General features: G+C 49.2%; 1 protein-coding gene across 1 annotated transcript; it reads left to right on the top strand.

Moving 5' to 3' along the window:
* Window positions 1-4,979: 4,979 nt before the first annotated feature.
* On the top strand, window positions 4,980-6,105 carry LOC119270462 (probable calcium-binding protein CML35). Its single transcript, XM_037552468.1, has one exon. The coding sequence runs from the start codon at window positions 5,119-5,121 to the stop codon at window positions 5,695-5,697; it is 579 nt and encodes a 192-aa protein (XP_037408365.1). The 5' UTR covers window positions 4,980-5,118; the 3' UTR covers window positions 5,698-6,105.
* Window positions 6,106-16,058: the final 9,953 nt, after the last annotated feature.

Genomic DNA, 16,058 nt, shown 5'->3' with positions numbered 1-16,058 from the left:
GCTTCTTTCTTCCTTATCAGACGTGAGGATGAGATGCATGCATGGCAGTGCGAACGAGCCAAACAAATACACCACCAACCATTGCCATTGGTAGGCAGCCGGTAAGTTAACTCATGACTAGCTAAGCTAATGGATGTACACAGTGCAGCTTGTACAGGTAGCACCGCTTGTGTATGGCTGTACGTGTTCTCGAGTTTCAACGCGGTTTTGGGCCGGTGCGTGTCGTGTCGACTCGAAAGTCAAGCTGCAAAATATTTTGATACGCTTTCGTGCCGTGCTGTACGCAGTTGGGTGGGCAGTGCCGGTGGTGGTGGTACACAAGTCGATCACGAGCGGCGCCCTTACGTCGACTCGGCCGGTGGAGACAGGCGAGATGACGGCTAGCCGGGAAGCTTCGCGGAAGCTTCGTCGCGTGAGGAGAAGTCGACTGAACTGAACTGAAGAGAGCTGTACATGACACAAGAGGGCAGCGTCCGAAAACGATCATGGCAGGATTCGCGCGGGTGAGATTCGAAATGGCGCTAACTTGCAAACCCAAGAAGAAGAAGAAGAAGAAGAAGAAGAAGAAGAAGAAGAAGAAGAAGAAGAAGAAGAAGAAGAAGAAGAAGAGAAACACAGTTGATTTTAGGAATATTTCTATCATAATATTACGCCCAAACCACAGACGTCTGGCATTCGGACCGGAAGAGCTAATCATAGACGGCTTGTGCCATGATGAGCGCTGTCGACCCAACTAGCACGTCATGCTCATCGCTCCACCTACCTGAGACAGCTACTTCCAACGCAATCACCCCACGATCTAGCCAATCAGGGACAGCGGCCCGTACCCTAATCATGATCAAGATGTTGTTTGCACGAAAATTAGCGTCCAATCAAAGATTTGACCGTTGGTTGGGCCACTCATTCGCCTTGGCGCCACAAGTTGCAAAATTCTTTATACTCTGACCAGACACCAAGAACCAATATGTACTACATGCTCCGCCGATCTGGGTTTCCCCGCTCATACACGTACGTACGTACGTTACGTAGGCGTACGCGTTCCCTACACGCTTGCTACGCAGAGAAACACACATAAATTATCGGGGGTGGCGTGCCGATCGACGTACAGTGGCGCCCGGCGCACTGTTGCTGCACGTTGGTGTGAGCTTCCCCAACGTGCGCTCGCCGGTGCTGTGCACATGAACAGCACGACTGAAAGTGAAACGACGTCGATCGGCGACTGGCGATTTCCTTTTTGCTCAACGTAGCAAAGCTCGTACCCGCCGTCGTTTTCGCGGCGAAGGCTGGTCGGCGGTGGCCGCGAATCCGACCATGCCTAATCACCGAGGGGTGAATGAATTTGCCCTCCCAACCAAAAAAAGAATCAACATACTATAATAAAACACCCTAATCACAGGCTTCTCGTTGGGCCAACAACCAAAGCAAGAAACACACACAGATCTTCAGACATACTAACCTACTAACCTACTACCACCCTGCAAACAAACCGGTGGGAGTATGTGTAGGGTGCAGCGGATGCGGTTAAGAGTCATTTTCAGTTCAGCAATGGTTGGTGTCCTTCATTTCTGCAGCCAAAGAAGATGCATGCATCGTGCTAAACGGTAACCCTGCTCGAGTAGTTGTACTGTCTAGTGTTTACACAAAAGGAAAACTATACAAGGGCAAAAACAGTGTGCCATGGGAAGAAGACATGACCAAAGTGCTTATATTTGATTTACATAAGTATTGTTTTTGTCTTGGGCTGTGGTGTTTGCTCTGTTTGTTTGACAGGGTTGAGGTCATAGACTAAGGGGAATTTTTGATCAAGCATCTCGGCGGCAGCTAAAACCGAACGAATAGCCAGCCAACCCAGGAGCAGGCTAACATAAAGCGAGAGACTTTTTCGTGGCAGAAATAAACAAACATGCAACTAGCTAATAAAAATACGGAGATCAGGCAGGCCAACATGCTCCTACGAAGACCAGGCTCTGTTCATTCCAGAATAAATTCGGCAGATCCTCTGTGGCATGATATCCTTGTGGGTACCGTGTACTACACCGTCCATATCACAAAATAAATGGAGTTTTGGGTCCATCGATTCGACCAAAGTTTCAAAACTTATCTCGGTTATTTATATTGGAATTTAAATTTTACATGTCTAAATTTGCCTCAAAAATATATTAGTGCTATCTTATAAGTTTTACTTAGAGAGATATTGTAACAGAAACCAGTGGCCAAAACTGCTTCTTGAAGATTGTGTTAATGCCCAAAACGTTACGTATTTGTGATGTATAGCGAGTAGGAATGTGCTAGGCTTACAACATTGTGAAGCAAAGAGTCTCGGGCAAAGAAATTTCTTAATTCTGTGGCACCGTACATATATTCGCATGGGGCCTGCTAGGTTGCATGCATCATTTTAGGCGTCCTTGCATCTGTGGCCCGATTCAGCTATGACTAACACGGACTGAAAACCATGTTCTGCACCTAATTTGGTTGTTCACAAAGCCCCAACATGCATTAGAAACGAGCCACTAGCACGTCGTCTGGTTGCAAGTATGTTCTATTCACATGCAACGTGTTGTTGTTTGGCTACATGCAAGACATGCGATGTGGTAACCTATTGTTTCAGTGATGAGGTTACAAGTGCGCGCGCGCACACACACACTCATAGCGTAAATAGAGCAATTTGAACAGTCATTCACACTAGATTAGGTACTACAATAACAACCATCGTCATAATAATAATAGTCTTAAGCAGACAGTCATATTAACCACACAGACAAACGCACTAGAGAAAATATATTAAATTTTCTAGGTCAAGGCGAGTGCTTTATTGTGCTTCTTGCACTTGGCCACCACCTATGCGTAAAAAAGGTCGAAGATATGCATCTTGAAAGTGTCCGCAATCACGACACTGCAGGTGAGAAGGTAACCAATCTTCAGCTGGTGAGCTACGGTGAAGCCAGACCACCCTTTATCAGGGCTAGCATACGGTTGACCTCTCGGAGCGTGCCCCTCCAGTTGCAGCCGGTGTTCCTCCTTGGAAACGACTTCTGGTGGGATGTTGGTCATGTGTTTATAGAAACCATTGGGATCGACAGTAACTCCGATGCAAGTGCTAAGATCACCTTGTTGAAGTGCGCTGAACTTGCATCCTCATGAAAATGGCCAAAATTCAACGCCCTGGCCCGACACCTCTTCGATGTGCTCCCCTCTGCCACCTCCATGCCCTTTGACCAATTGCCCTTAGCAGCATTTCTAGCGCAAGCTTCCCGATAGAGCACTATAGTGATGAACTGAACATGATCAATGGATGTACATGTAGCATGGCCTCACCATGAAGATCAACACACACACATGTAGCCAAGTTGCATGGACATGGAAAACATTGAAACTATCATACTACCATAGAAGCAAAATCTTGATCTTGCCATTAGTAAACCGTACAACAAGATCAGGAGTTTTCATGCCCAATTCAATGCCCATCAAACCCTTAACCGCAAATCTAACCCCTATATCTACACCCAAATCTAACCCCCCTAATATGACTATACTTAGACACCCAAATCGAGCCGTGTTAAACCCTTAATCGAACCTTAGTCCACACCCAATTTGAGCCGTATGAATCCCTAACCGGACCGTAAACCAAAAACTAAATCAGACCCTAAACCAAACCCTAAATCTAGCTGTATCAAACAGTAAATCAATCCCTAAATCAAATGCTTGAAGTATAAATCAATGCCTTCATTGATCCCTAAATTGAGGAGACAGGGGCTTATTTGCCATGCACGAAGGGGTGATGAAGCGTTGATGAAGCCAGTGCTCGTCGTCCAGATCTTGTCGTCGCCAATGCTTGCCCCCATCGGCGAGAGAGTGTGTCAGTGGAGAGAGGTGAGTGTGAGCGGTTAAAGAGGAGTGAGGGGATTTGCGCCATTGGTTTAGGAAACAACGTACCTCCCCTTATCGTCCTCGCGCGTGTAGCCGTTGCAGACACGTGGCTCCTTGTGCTCGCGCAGGCCTGGTTCGCTTGAAACAACCTAGCCCTGGCCTGAATCGCTGAAAACTGCCGATTCGGTCGTTCCTCCAGAGATAAACTCTGGATTGCTTTGAGTTTCGTGCTATGCAGGCCCACACACACGAGCAGGTAACTAAACAGGACACAATCGCATTCTCGGGGCCTGGGCAAGGAGTATGCAGACAACCAAAACATTCCCATATAGGCTCCACAAAATCAATTGGTGCGTGTCGCATTTGGCGCCACCATGTTCCGGTGCGGAGGCAGCCCGATGTGTTGAGGTGTGTTCCGACAATTTTAAGTTGTTGGTAACGTAGACGTGTGTTTCAAAAAAAAATCGATTCTGTTTTGGAACCGGTTCTCATTATAAGCAAACAAAATCAATCTGTGACAACAAGTTTTTGTCTCGCTCCGGCGAGGGAGGGGCGATGAGGGCGGTGGGCCTTCGGCTCGCTTCAGTGCTTGTATTCCTCGCTAGGTGGTATACGAATCTGAATGTAATTTTTATTATTTATAGCGTTCGCTGTATTGTCATAATTAAAAATGAATAGATTGAAAGAAATTCGAGAAAAAGAAAAATGAAAGATACCAAGCTACAGTGATCTAGCCTACTGTCAGGCCCTTTGTATATCTTGAAGAAAGACATTTCCATTTCCATCCAAATTGGACGGCTGGATAGGCACCCCAGAACAGAGAAGAGAAGGCACAAGGAACCAGCTCGAGCCAGCTGCCGCAGCAAATCCCGGAGGGGAGGCCCCTGCCTGAAACGGCCCCCTCCATCCGTGGCAAGGCAGGATAAATCCGCAGCGCAGCACACCCCAGGAAAAGAAAAGGCCGGGCGGGCGGGGCTAAAATACCCATGCAGAAGCAACCAACCAAGCGTACCGGACGCGAGCTCGACGACTGAAAAATCGGCAACCCCGGCAAGGAGGAAGCTTCCGCGAAGCTCACTCCCCTCCCCGCTCCCCCGCCCTCCGCCTCCCCTATTTATCGCCGCCTCCCTCCTCCGCCTCCACCCACCCCACACATCCCCATCAATCCATCCATCTTTCCTGCTACAATCCCATCCGCATTCATCTCCTTTGAGTAGCTTCTCTCCTCCCGATTGTTTCCTCTGCTCGAAGATGAAGCTCTCCATGCAGTCGCTGGCCCGGAAGCTCTCCATCCCGTCGCCCAAGCGGGGCAAGAAGCAGCAGCAGCAGGACGGCAGCGGCAAGCGCGGCATCTCCCGGAGCGAGGCGCCGTCGTTCGCGTCCGCCTCGTCCTCGTCCACCTCGTCGTCCTCCGAGGACGCGCTGCCGCGGGCGTCCACGCCGCGGTCGGTGCTCCCCGTGGAGATCTCGCGGCGGGAGTTGGAGGCCGTGCTCCGGCGGCTGGGCCACGAGGAGCCGTCGGACGACGAGCTGGACGCCGTGGCGGCCATCGCGGCCGCCGGGGAGGCCGGCCCCGAGGACGAGCTGATGGAGGCGTTCAACGTGTTCGACGCCGACGGCGACGGCCGCATCACCGCCGAGGAGCTCCGCGGCGTGCTGCTCGCCATCCTCGGCGGCGAGGCCGACGGGTGCAGCCTCGACGACTGCCGCCGCATGATCGGCGGCGTCGACGCCGACGGCGACGGCTTCGTCGGCTTCCAGGACTTCGCGCGCATGATGATGGTGTCCACGGCGGCGGCCACCACCTCGGCCGGCCCGAGGTTCCTGTGAACCAACCCGTCGACCCGCGACGCCAGACTCCTCTGTTCACGCTCTGTTCTGCTCGCCCCCACGCCCACGTTCCCGCGAAATCTCGATCGGCCGCGATGCATGCGCTCAGATGTGCGATGCTCGTTTCGTTTCAGCTTCTTCTTCTTTTTGGCGCGCACCGTGATGAGGAATGCCATGCGGCAGCTAGCTCAAGTATAATCAGGATCACTATGCTACGACCAGTAGTCTACTACGTGCTAGTTATTAAATATCGACCTGTAAAATTTGTCCGAGAGCTGGATCGATCGAGAGTGTGTGCGTGTGTTGTGTTGGCAATGGGAAATGCTTTGTTGCTTGGTTTTTTACAACAATTGGTCTTACTCGGGCCAGCTACTGCTAATATACTTACCTCCCGTCCTTTTTACTCCATGTCAAGTCAATCTTTGCAAAGCTTAATCAAATTTATATTAAAAATATCGATATTTACAATACCAAATATAAAACTGCATTCCATAATGAATCTAACAATATTAACTTGGCATGGATAAATTTGATCAAAGTAGAGATAATTTTGAATTCGGATAAAAGTTACTCCCTCAGTCACAAAATATAAGAACGTTTCTAACACTAGCATAATGTCCTTATATTCTGGGACAGATGAAGTACTAATTTAGTAATCTACTCCCTCCGTTCCGAATTACTTGTTGCAGATGTGGATGTATCTAGATGCATTTTAGTCTAGATACATTCATTTCTGTGACGAGTAATTTGGAACGGAGGGAGTAAATCGGAGGGAGTAGAATACAATTGTTTGGCTTTGGAAGTATTGAGGTCCGGAGCGGAAACCTGCTGGCGTTGCACGTGGAATGATTGATGATTCCGGCGAGAGCCCGACCGAGCCGGTGCGGCCATGAATGGGTGAATGAATGAATGATTGGCAACGTGGCGCCTGGAGACGCTCCGATGCTGCATGCACTCATGCTTGGCTTGTCCTCTTCCCTGCTCTGCTTGCTTTCTCTAATCTAAGTAGGAGCGGCATTGCTAATAACCACGCACGACGTGCCACCATTAGCACAAACATCGGGCAGGGCAGGGGATTTGTGATGCTTTATTCATTCATTCAGACCATCGATTAGATTAGATTAGATTAGATGCGCGAGTGATATTATCCTAGGAAAGGAAACCCGGCACCGAACAGGTGTCAACAAAGCTCGAAATACTAGTATAACGGTGGCTGATTCTCGCTTAGTATTTTTAGACAGCTTCCCGTTTAATTTTGGATTCCACTACCATCTCATCGCTGATATGATAGTGAGGGAACAATGCTGGCTGGGCTGGCCTTGAAGGCCATTCAAAGCTGCTGCCGCGTACTAGTACCGCACCAGGCACTGCCGATCTGGGGGGAGCACATCGCATCGCACCGGTTAATGGAGTTGCAGAAATGGGGAGGGCGGTGCACGGAGTATTTAACAAAAAAACTGCCACATTTCGTTCAACCGTGCCTACAAACTACTCCCTCCGTCCGTGAATAAGTGTGCTTTTACTTTTTCTTTTAAGTCAAAATTTTAAAATTTTGACCAACTTTATAGAGAAGAGTAGTAACATATACAAAATCAAATCGGTATATTATGAAACTATATTTCAAAACGAATCTATTGATACTAAATTAGTGCCATAAATGTTGTTGCTTTTTCCTATAACATTAGTCAAAGTTTTAAAATTTATATTTAGGATAAAAGCTAGATGTACACTTATTCGCGGACGGAGGGAGTACCATTTTATAAACTTTTACCCAAAACTACCACTTTTCGACTAATCATCGACTACAAACTACCATGTGTGAAAAGTGTCCGGTTCGGCCAGTTTAAACCTGTTTATGACAGGCTGGGCCCACTCGTCGAAACTAAAAAAGTCTACTCCGTTAGCTTTGACCGTCAACCCGTGGGGTCCACATGTCAGTTTTATCTTCTCCCCGGCCATGTTCCCGGTCCAGAGTGCGCTGCCGGCATGGGGTCGCTCGCCGTCGTGCCACCCACCTCTCCCAGGGCTGAACCCATGTCTAGGAGCACCACCTAGCTGCACCGCATCCTAATGGCAAAGGAATCATCCCGGAAGCCCCCGAATCGCCTCGCTGAGTTCATGCTTCCTCGCCTATGGTGGACCTCGACCTCGCCGGATTCGCCGCCTTAGAGAGCATCTGGCCCCTCCCTCGACCTCCTCGAGTGAGTGCTCCTAAAGTGGTGCATGTCATCGTCCTCGAGCTGCTCATCCCCGAGCCATCTTGCCCGCGAGCACCCGCTCCGGGAGCCGCCGCGAAGCCGGAAGCTCCCGTCCTTCCCCGCCTCTCATGAGCCTACGTGCTGCTGGTGATCCCTAGAGTTCCCTTCCTCTGGCGCAATCGAATCAGCAGCTAGCTCGTGTACCTGTACGTGCGCATCCGGCCGGGAAGAATCAATCCACCTGCTTCAGAGGTTAGCTTGGCTAGTTTGTACGTGCTGATTTTCTCGGCCAAAAGCATCGTTCAGGTGCTAGCTTCAGTTCACGGGATCCCTAGAGGTTAGCTTCAGTTCACGGTAGATGCAGCGGCGACCATGGTCGCGAGGCAGAGGAGCCATCGGTCGACCGGGTCAAGGGTGGTGCGCCGTCGGGATCTAGGAGGTCGCGCCCCCGCAGGCTATCAAGTCCGGCGAGGAGCTCCGGGATGGCCTAGGCACGCCGCGCGGTAGACGGGGACTTCCCCTGATCTGATCTAGATCCTTCGATCCATAGAGAAGATAGAACTGACATATGTGGACCCCACAGGTTGACGGTCAAAGTTAACGGAGTAGACTTTTTTTAGTTCTGACGAGTGGGCCCAACCTGTCATAAACAGGTTTAAACTGGCCGAACCGGACACTTTTCACACATGGTAGTTTTAGTTAATGATTAGTCGAAAAGTGGTAGTTTTTGGTAAAAATTTGTAAAATGATAGTTTGTAGGCACGGTTGGACGAAATGTGGTAGTTTTTGTTAAATACTCTGGTGCACGTGATGCTACGCTGCCAAGTGCCAAGGACTTAACTTGCCAATGCTTCATTCTCATGGAAACGCTTGCGTACGTTTACTCTTGCGCAATAGCTATATCTATGTAGCCTGAATTTACAGTTTGGGTCAATCGATTTTTCGAAGAACAAGCAAGTTCGCCAGAGGAAAGGAAGAAAGGAACAGTCGCCGACGGTCTATCTTAGGGGTGTGGGGGAGTGCATTCGTCGGAAGATTATGTTCCTTGCCCGAGTTAGAGGGGTGGCCGTGGGCGGCGTTTTGGGGGAGGGCGGGCCGGCAGCAGCAACCGGTTGGGCCGGTGGTATGTCCGTGGATTTGAGCAATAAGATGCATAGGAGATATGGGCAAGAGGTTGAAAAAAAAATTTGACCGTCCATTTTTCATCCAATGGCTTAAAACAAATTGACTGGCCCTAATTTTTTTCCAAGCGAATGTGAGTTAGCCATTCCCTTACTTTTGTTAGAGCATCTACAGCCGAACGCCCCAAACCCGCTTCAAACCCCTCCATTGACGCGCAGTGGCAATGGACGCACCATGAGTGTCGTCCGAGAAAAACATGGCACGATGTATCCCTCGTGCGAGGCAGCGGGCGCGGGAAGCAGCGGCAGCCCTCGTGGTTGTGGACGTCGGTGAGGCAGAGTCTCATTCTCTGGCGCCCGTATGGTACACCAATCCGTGCGCCGCAACCGCGTCATGGTGGATGTCGTCGGCTCATGCCAGGACAAATCCATCATCGATCTGACGTCCACTGACACCGTCCAGGTTCCGTGCTCTGACGAGGAAGAGTAGGGTATGGGAGACAGCGGCTCTTTGAATTCCATGAGCGGGCTCGTGTCCCATGGCCTACTCTATCTTGCCGGCGACCGGACCAACACTCTGGGGAGCGTAGCCGGCCGCTAGACATGGGCACGTTGGAGCCGAATGAGTTCTGCTTAAACATCAATACATGTTGTACATAATAATATGGACTTGAGATATCTAATTTGAGGTATCCGGTCGTAGAGTCAAATATTTAAGATGTGACCGGTCATTGTCCGCAAACGTTTGAAGGGCCGGGTTTGTCAAGTCCAGCTGTAGATGCTCTGCTGCTGGATCTTTGAGATGATGCACATGGTTTTGCCCATTTTATTTTGCCAGAGCTGCTCTGCTTCATCAAGTTCCAAGATAAAGCTCGCAACCGTTTATCAGAACGTGGTAGCCCCCTGTTTCGTCTCCCTTCCACTTGACATTTTCTTCACATTATATTATGCGAGGACAAATGGATGATTTTGCCGCCGACTTCTTCATATTGTCTTTTTTTTTTCTCTCATTCAGAAGTCTGCGTGCTATTTCCCTGGAAGTTCATTGCAACGAAGGGTACGTGCCAGTGTCTTTTCGCTCGCAAAAGCTGCTGAACCCCGGCCTGGTTGAGGCTACTAATGATGCATTAATCCCAGAGAACGGGAAAGTAAAACTCAATGATGCATCTTGTACTCGCTACTCACACTGTCTCCTAAACTATCTGCCGGTGAGGGGATCCAACGTGGAAAGGTAGGCATGGACCCTATCTAACTATAACTAAAGCCGGGATCTTTGCGATGCATGTGGCGCTAGGTAAATTGCCAAGCAAATGTTGTCGTTGTCGTCGTCTTGCAGATATACTACTCAACCTCGGTAAACTGGCTTGGAGTTTCTTGGCAGCGACTCGAGGCGCAGCAGCGTCGGTAGTCTTGACCAATGGCACTGAATGGGAGTTTTTACTAAAGGAAATTGCTGGCATCTTACATGCAGATGGAGGGTCTCTGCCGACGTCTTTACCTTTATCTTTGGTTAATCACCCCTGCAAACAGATCAGCAATCCAAAATTCTCAACCTTGTTGTCCCTTTCACAGTTTCACTCCCGCTTTCTGGGGAGCCGCCGTTGTTATGTGAAACCGTCAGCGAAATCACTGTCACTGATCCAAGCACATGTTCATAGATAATAAGAGTGCTCTGCGCTCTCTAAGAAAATTCAAAAACAAAAACGAAACAATAGTACTCTGCGCTATACAATCCTTGACAAGAAAATGGATTATAATATCCGTACCTCACGGTTTGATCTTCTACATTTCATTTACTCGCGCCAGCTACTGCCAATGGCATCCCAATCACTAAATCACCGCAAAATGCCTGGACCAAATTGTCTGGACATTTTTTCCATCCAAAGACGGTAAAAAAAGTCCAGACAAGTTCGGATGTTTGAAATCTCGTAAATCGGCACCAAACAAAGAGGAGGTTTGGGGGAGTCAAAGTCCGCTACGTCAAACTCTGACACGCCTCGCACATCCAAAGATCCCACCGAAGGCCCTTCCCCCCTCACTCCATCTCTTTCCTTCGTGTTGTGTATCCTCACGATCGGCAACCGACACCGTTGCTGTACCACCCCGGCCGCCACACAAGCCTTACCAGACCTCCGCCGCTCCACTCATGCGCCTTTCCGCATTGGACTACGTCGCCATTCCACCCAGATCCGGTCGCAGCCTAGGTATTCTCCCCTGCCAATGCCATCCATTGCTAACACCACAACCGACAGGTTTTGAGCAAGTGCCATTGCCAAATTTTTATGTTCTTGTTGTTTATGTTGAAGCAAACATGATGGATTCGAACGAGTACTTCTACCGTCAAGGTTTTTCAAAGCTGTCGTGTACCACACATCGCATCGCACAACTATCGCCAAGGTTTCACTTGCCAATGGGTCGTTCTTACGGGAATTTTGGCTAGTCTTGCCTCTGGGATTTCAGATGAACTTTGTTAGCCAGGAGATTTGTCGTGTTCGATGCATGGTCATCAATGCAATTTTTATTATGTTTAGTTGCTTTGCAGTGGTTTTGCATCGTAGCCCCTCTTTAGGGCATCGTTTTGGAGTTTGCTACGGTTGAAGGGAGCAGCGACGCCGGCGGCGCATGCCCTGTGGCGCAATTGTCGATGAAAATCATGCCGACTACGGTCATGGCGGACGATGGCGGCGTCTTTGATGTTGTTTCCTTGTCGAGGCATCGTTGTTGCAGTTTGCGTCACCAGGCTGGGGATGCTCTGGGGGAAACCCTAGATTTGGGTCTCCTGAATCGGACGATGATGGCGTTCTCTGTATCGCTTCCCCTTCTTGGGGCATCGTTTTGGAGCAAATAATGGCTGGAGGTAACAAGAAAAGGAGCGGTGTTACATCTACCGCAAGGCCAACGGCGGATCACGACGGCATGGTGATGCGGAGTTTCGACGATGTGCGCGTGTGGATGGACACGCGCAGGATGGTGGCGTTGTCTGACGCCATGGTGGCATCGACGGCAGGCCTGGTAAGGTTGGTGTGCCAGTACCTGCACTGGAGATGGATCAACGCTTTGAGGTGGCGACGGCCTATGAGAGTGCGCCAGAACGGTGTGTGACCCAGTTCCGGCATTGTGGCTTGGTTGGGGCATCCGACTTTAGATGTTAGAATTTGGTGAGATGTCTGGTTGGTATTAACCTCGGACATTTGTCGCCCCTACATCAAGGGAATAGAAGTAGCGACAAGTGTGTTGCCAAGATGGTGGCTTCAGGCATACTAATGTATTACTTTGTAAGGTCTTTGTAAATAATTAATATGACTGCATGCATCGTCCAGATGCAGAGACCGGGGTATCTTCCTTTGCCGAAAAAAAAGTTGTTTTGTTCTTTTTATGAACCTTTATAATAGATTTGGTCTTTTTAGAAAGAAAAAATGGGTTATTTCATTCATTCCACTTGCCATTTTCTTATGCAAGGACAGATGGACAATTTTGCCACCGGCACCATCGAATTGTTTTTTTTTTGGGTGTTTTTTTTTCTTTCGAGAATCTGATGTTCAGAACAATCGGGTTAAGTGTTTGCGTGGAAACCTGTGATCAGTGCCACCTTTTTGTTCCCTATCTGTTATTTTAAGCTTGAAGAAGCACTTTTGACGCGCAAAACGTGATGAACCCCGGCCGGTTAATCATTATCAGCTATTGCCTGGTGGCTGAAGCTACTACTACTACTAATCATACATTAGCCCCAGAGAAACGGGAAAGTGAAACACAATCATGCATCTTCTAACTCGTACGGCGTGGCAAAGGTGGCAAGGAATTGCAGCTAGGCGAGTTGATTATTGTGGTTTCGTCGTAGTCATGGGCCCTAGCTAGCTTAACTAAGCCGCGAGATCTTTTTCATGGATGTGTAGCTAGGTAAATTGCCAAGCAAACGTTGTCGTTGTCATGCAGCTACCACACCCACCTCGGTAAATTGCCTTGGAGTTTCTTGGCAGCGACTCGAGGCGCGGCAGAGTCGGCAGTCTTGACCAACACCACTGTGCTAGCTAGGCCCAACCAAGACAAGGATGCCAGAATGAGAGTTTTTACTAGAGGAAATTGCATGTAGATGCAGGGTCTATGCCGACGTCTTACCTTTATCTTTGCTTAATCACCCTTACAAATAGATTAGCAGTACCATTTTCTCAACCTTGCTTTCCCTTTCACTCCCGCTTTCTGGGGAGCCGCCGTTGTTATGCGAAACTGCCAGCAATATCATTCTCACTGTCACTGATCAAACACTAGTAGAAAATAAGGTTTTGGTTCAGGCCGGGTAAGCCCATTAATCTCGGTTGACTCACGAACCGAGACCCATGGGGGCATCTGTCCTGGTTCGTGAGGCCAGGGGGCCGGCCGGGCCTCGGAGGCCATTGGTCCCGGTTCGTTTGGCCCCTTTGGTCGTTCCTGGTCCACAATCATTGGTCCCGGTTGGTGGTTGGGACCGGGATCAAATGGGGTCTGTTAGTCCCGGTTCCAGCCACGAACCGGGACCAAAGAGATGCCTATATATACCTCCTTGCCCGTGAGCAGAGTAGTGGATTGCTCTGTTTTTTTGGCCGGCCGTGGAAGAGCTTTGTGGTGCTCTAGCTCACCTCCTATGCACATGAGGTGTTCGATGAAATGCCCGAGCCACACTTGAGCTTTCTCCTCTTGAAGCTCCTTGTTCAAACTCCATTTGAGGGAGTCCTGGATTAGGGGGTCCTCGGGCGTCCGGGCTATATAACATGGGCCGGACTAATGTGCTGCAAAGATACAAGATAGAAGACTTTCGCCCGTGTTCGGATGAGACTCTCCTTTGCGTGGATGGCAAGCTTGGCGTGCGGATATGAAGATTCCTTTCTCTATAAACCGACTTTGTACAACCCTAGCCCCCTCCGGTGTCTATATAAACATGAGGGTTTAGTCCATAGAGGCAATCATAATCATACATGCTAGACATCCAGGGTTTAGCCATTACGATCTCGTGGTAGATCAACTCTTGTAACCATATACTCATCAAAGTCAATCAAGCAGGACGTAGGGTATTACCTCCATCAAGAGGGCCCGAACCTGGGTAAACACCGTGTCCCTGTCTCCTGTTACCTTCGGTCCATAGATGCATAGTTCGGGACCCCCTACCCGAGATCTGCCGGTTTTGACACCGACATTGGTGCTTTCATTGAGAGTTTCACTGTGCCGTCTTCGAAAGGCTCGATGGCTCCATCGCTCATCTACAACAATGCCGTCGGGAAGGAGATCTTCGTATTCGGCGGCTTCGCACTGCGCGCCAACTCGGTTGGCCACCTGGAGCAGATCGACAGCTACGCCCCTGGTCACCAGATCAGTTTTGGAAATCTGAACTATGTCGCTGATATCCGAGGAGACTTGATCTTCCAAGGGTTCACGACTCCAACCACCGCTCCGGCCGCTCCGAACCCTTAGATTTTTTTATCGGTTGCAAGAACCCTTGGAAGATCAAGCATGAGAACCCTTAGATTTTTTTATCTAAGAAGTATGTGAACCGGAAATTCCATCGCTCGGACGTAGGGCATCTGAAGACGGGAGTCTAGAGCCCGCCGGACTATCTGCGGCTATAGAGCTCAACACTGGAGAACCGGAGAGGATAGCGCCACCGACAGTCATCACAAAGTCGGGCTCTTCTCCGGACACTAGCTCCGAACCCTCGAAGTCCGTGTCATGCAAGCTCGGCCAGGGAGCTTCGGTTCCTGTTCAAACCTCGCTCTTAAACGAGGCTATGGACTTAATGCGATCCCTCACCATCAAAGAGGAACCGCTCCCGAACTGCGCCCAGCCCGGACTAGGGGCTGAAAATAGGGAATTTTACTTCCCACCCGACACCCACTTTATAGCCGCTATTGAGGATCTAACCGACATGCTGGACTACGCCTCCGAAGACATCGACGGTATGGATGACGATGCCGGAGAGGAGCAGGCCCAAAACCCGCCGTTCACCGGATGCTGGACGGCCACTTCCTCATACAATGTGTACATGGTGGGCACACCTAAAGAAGGCGACGACGATGATGAGAAGGATCAAGTCGAGGACGAACCTCCTGAGATACCACCAAAGCATCGACGTCAATGGCGCCGCTCTAAATCATGTCGCGGAAAAGACAGCAATACCAGCACCGGAGACGATGACACTCCGGAGAACGCCGAAGACCAAGAAGACCCTGATAATCCCCAAGTGCAGAGAATCATCGTAGCAATTTCCAAAGGTGGAAGTGATAAGTATGGACTGTCGAACCCACAAGGAGCTAAAGGTAAGATCAATATTCCCTCAAGCCCTATCTTCCACCGATACGACTCTGCATACACCGAACGTTTGCTTCCAACTAGCAACGAGAAATAAAACTACGTTGTGGGTATGAAGTGGATAAATTTGCATGATATCGGAGAGCTAAAATATAAAAGTAGGTTTTGTTATCATAAAGTTAGAATATATTACTAAATGTTATAAATAGTGAGTGTGGAATAATGGTGGATCGGAGTGCGGAATTGTCTTAGACAATTTTTAACAAGACCGATAGTCATCATTGCAATTTCATATGAGGGAGAGGCATAAGCTAGCATACTTTATTTTCTTGGATCATATGCACTTATGATTGGAACTATAGCAAGCATCCGCAACTACTAAAGATCATTAAGGTAAAACCCAACCATAGCATTAAAGCATCAAGTCCTCTTTATTCCCATACGCCATGTCCCGCTTACCAGTATTTATGTTTCAGTCACTCACACAACGCAGACAATAAGCAAACCATGGACATATTGCAACACCCTATAGTGGGAATCCCTCATGCTTGCGCGACAGGGAGGGCACCATAGGACAGCACCAAAGTAAAACATACAACTCATACCAATCTAGATCATTAATCAACCCAAAGACAAAGGATATCTACTCAAAACATCATAGGATGGCAACACATCATTGGATCATAATATGTGGCATAAAGCGTCATGTTCAAGTAGGGATTACAGCGGGGTGTGGGAGAGTGGACCGCGTAAAAGAGATGAGGAT

This window comes from Triticum dicoccoides, chromosome 3A (genome assembly GCF_002162155.2).
Source record: "Triticum dicoccoides isolate Atlit2015 ecotype Zavitan chromosome 3A, WEW_v2.0, whole genome shotgun sequence".
NCBI lineage: Eukaryota > Viridiplantae > Streptophyta > Magnoliopsida > Poales > Poaceae > Triticum > Triticum dicoccoides.
Note: the sequence above shows the minus strand (reverse complement) of the source record. Positions and strands in the feature narration are given on the sequence as shown.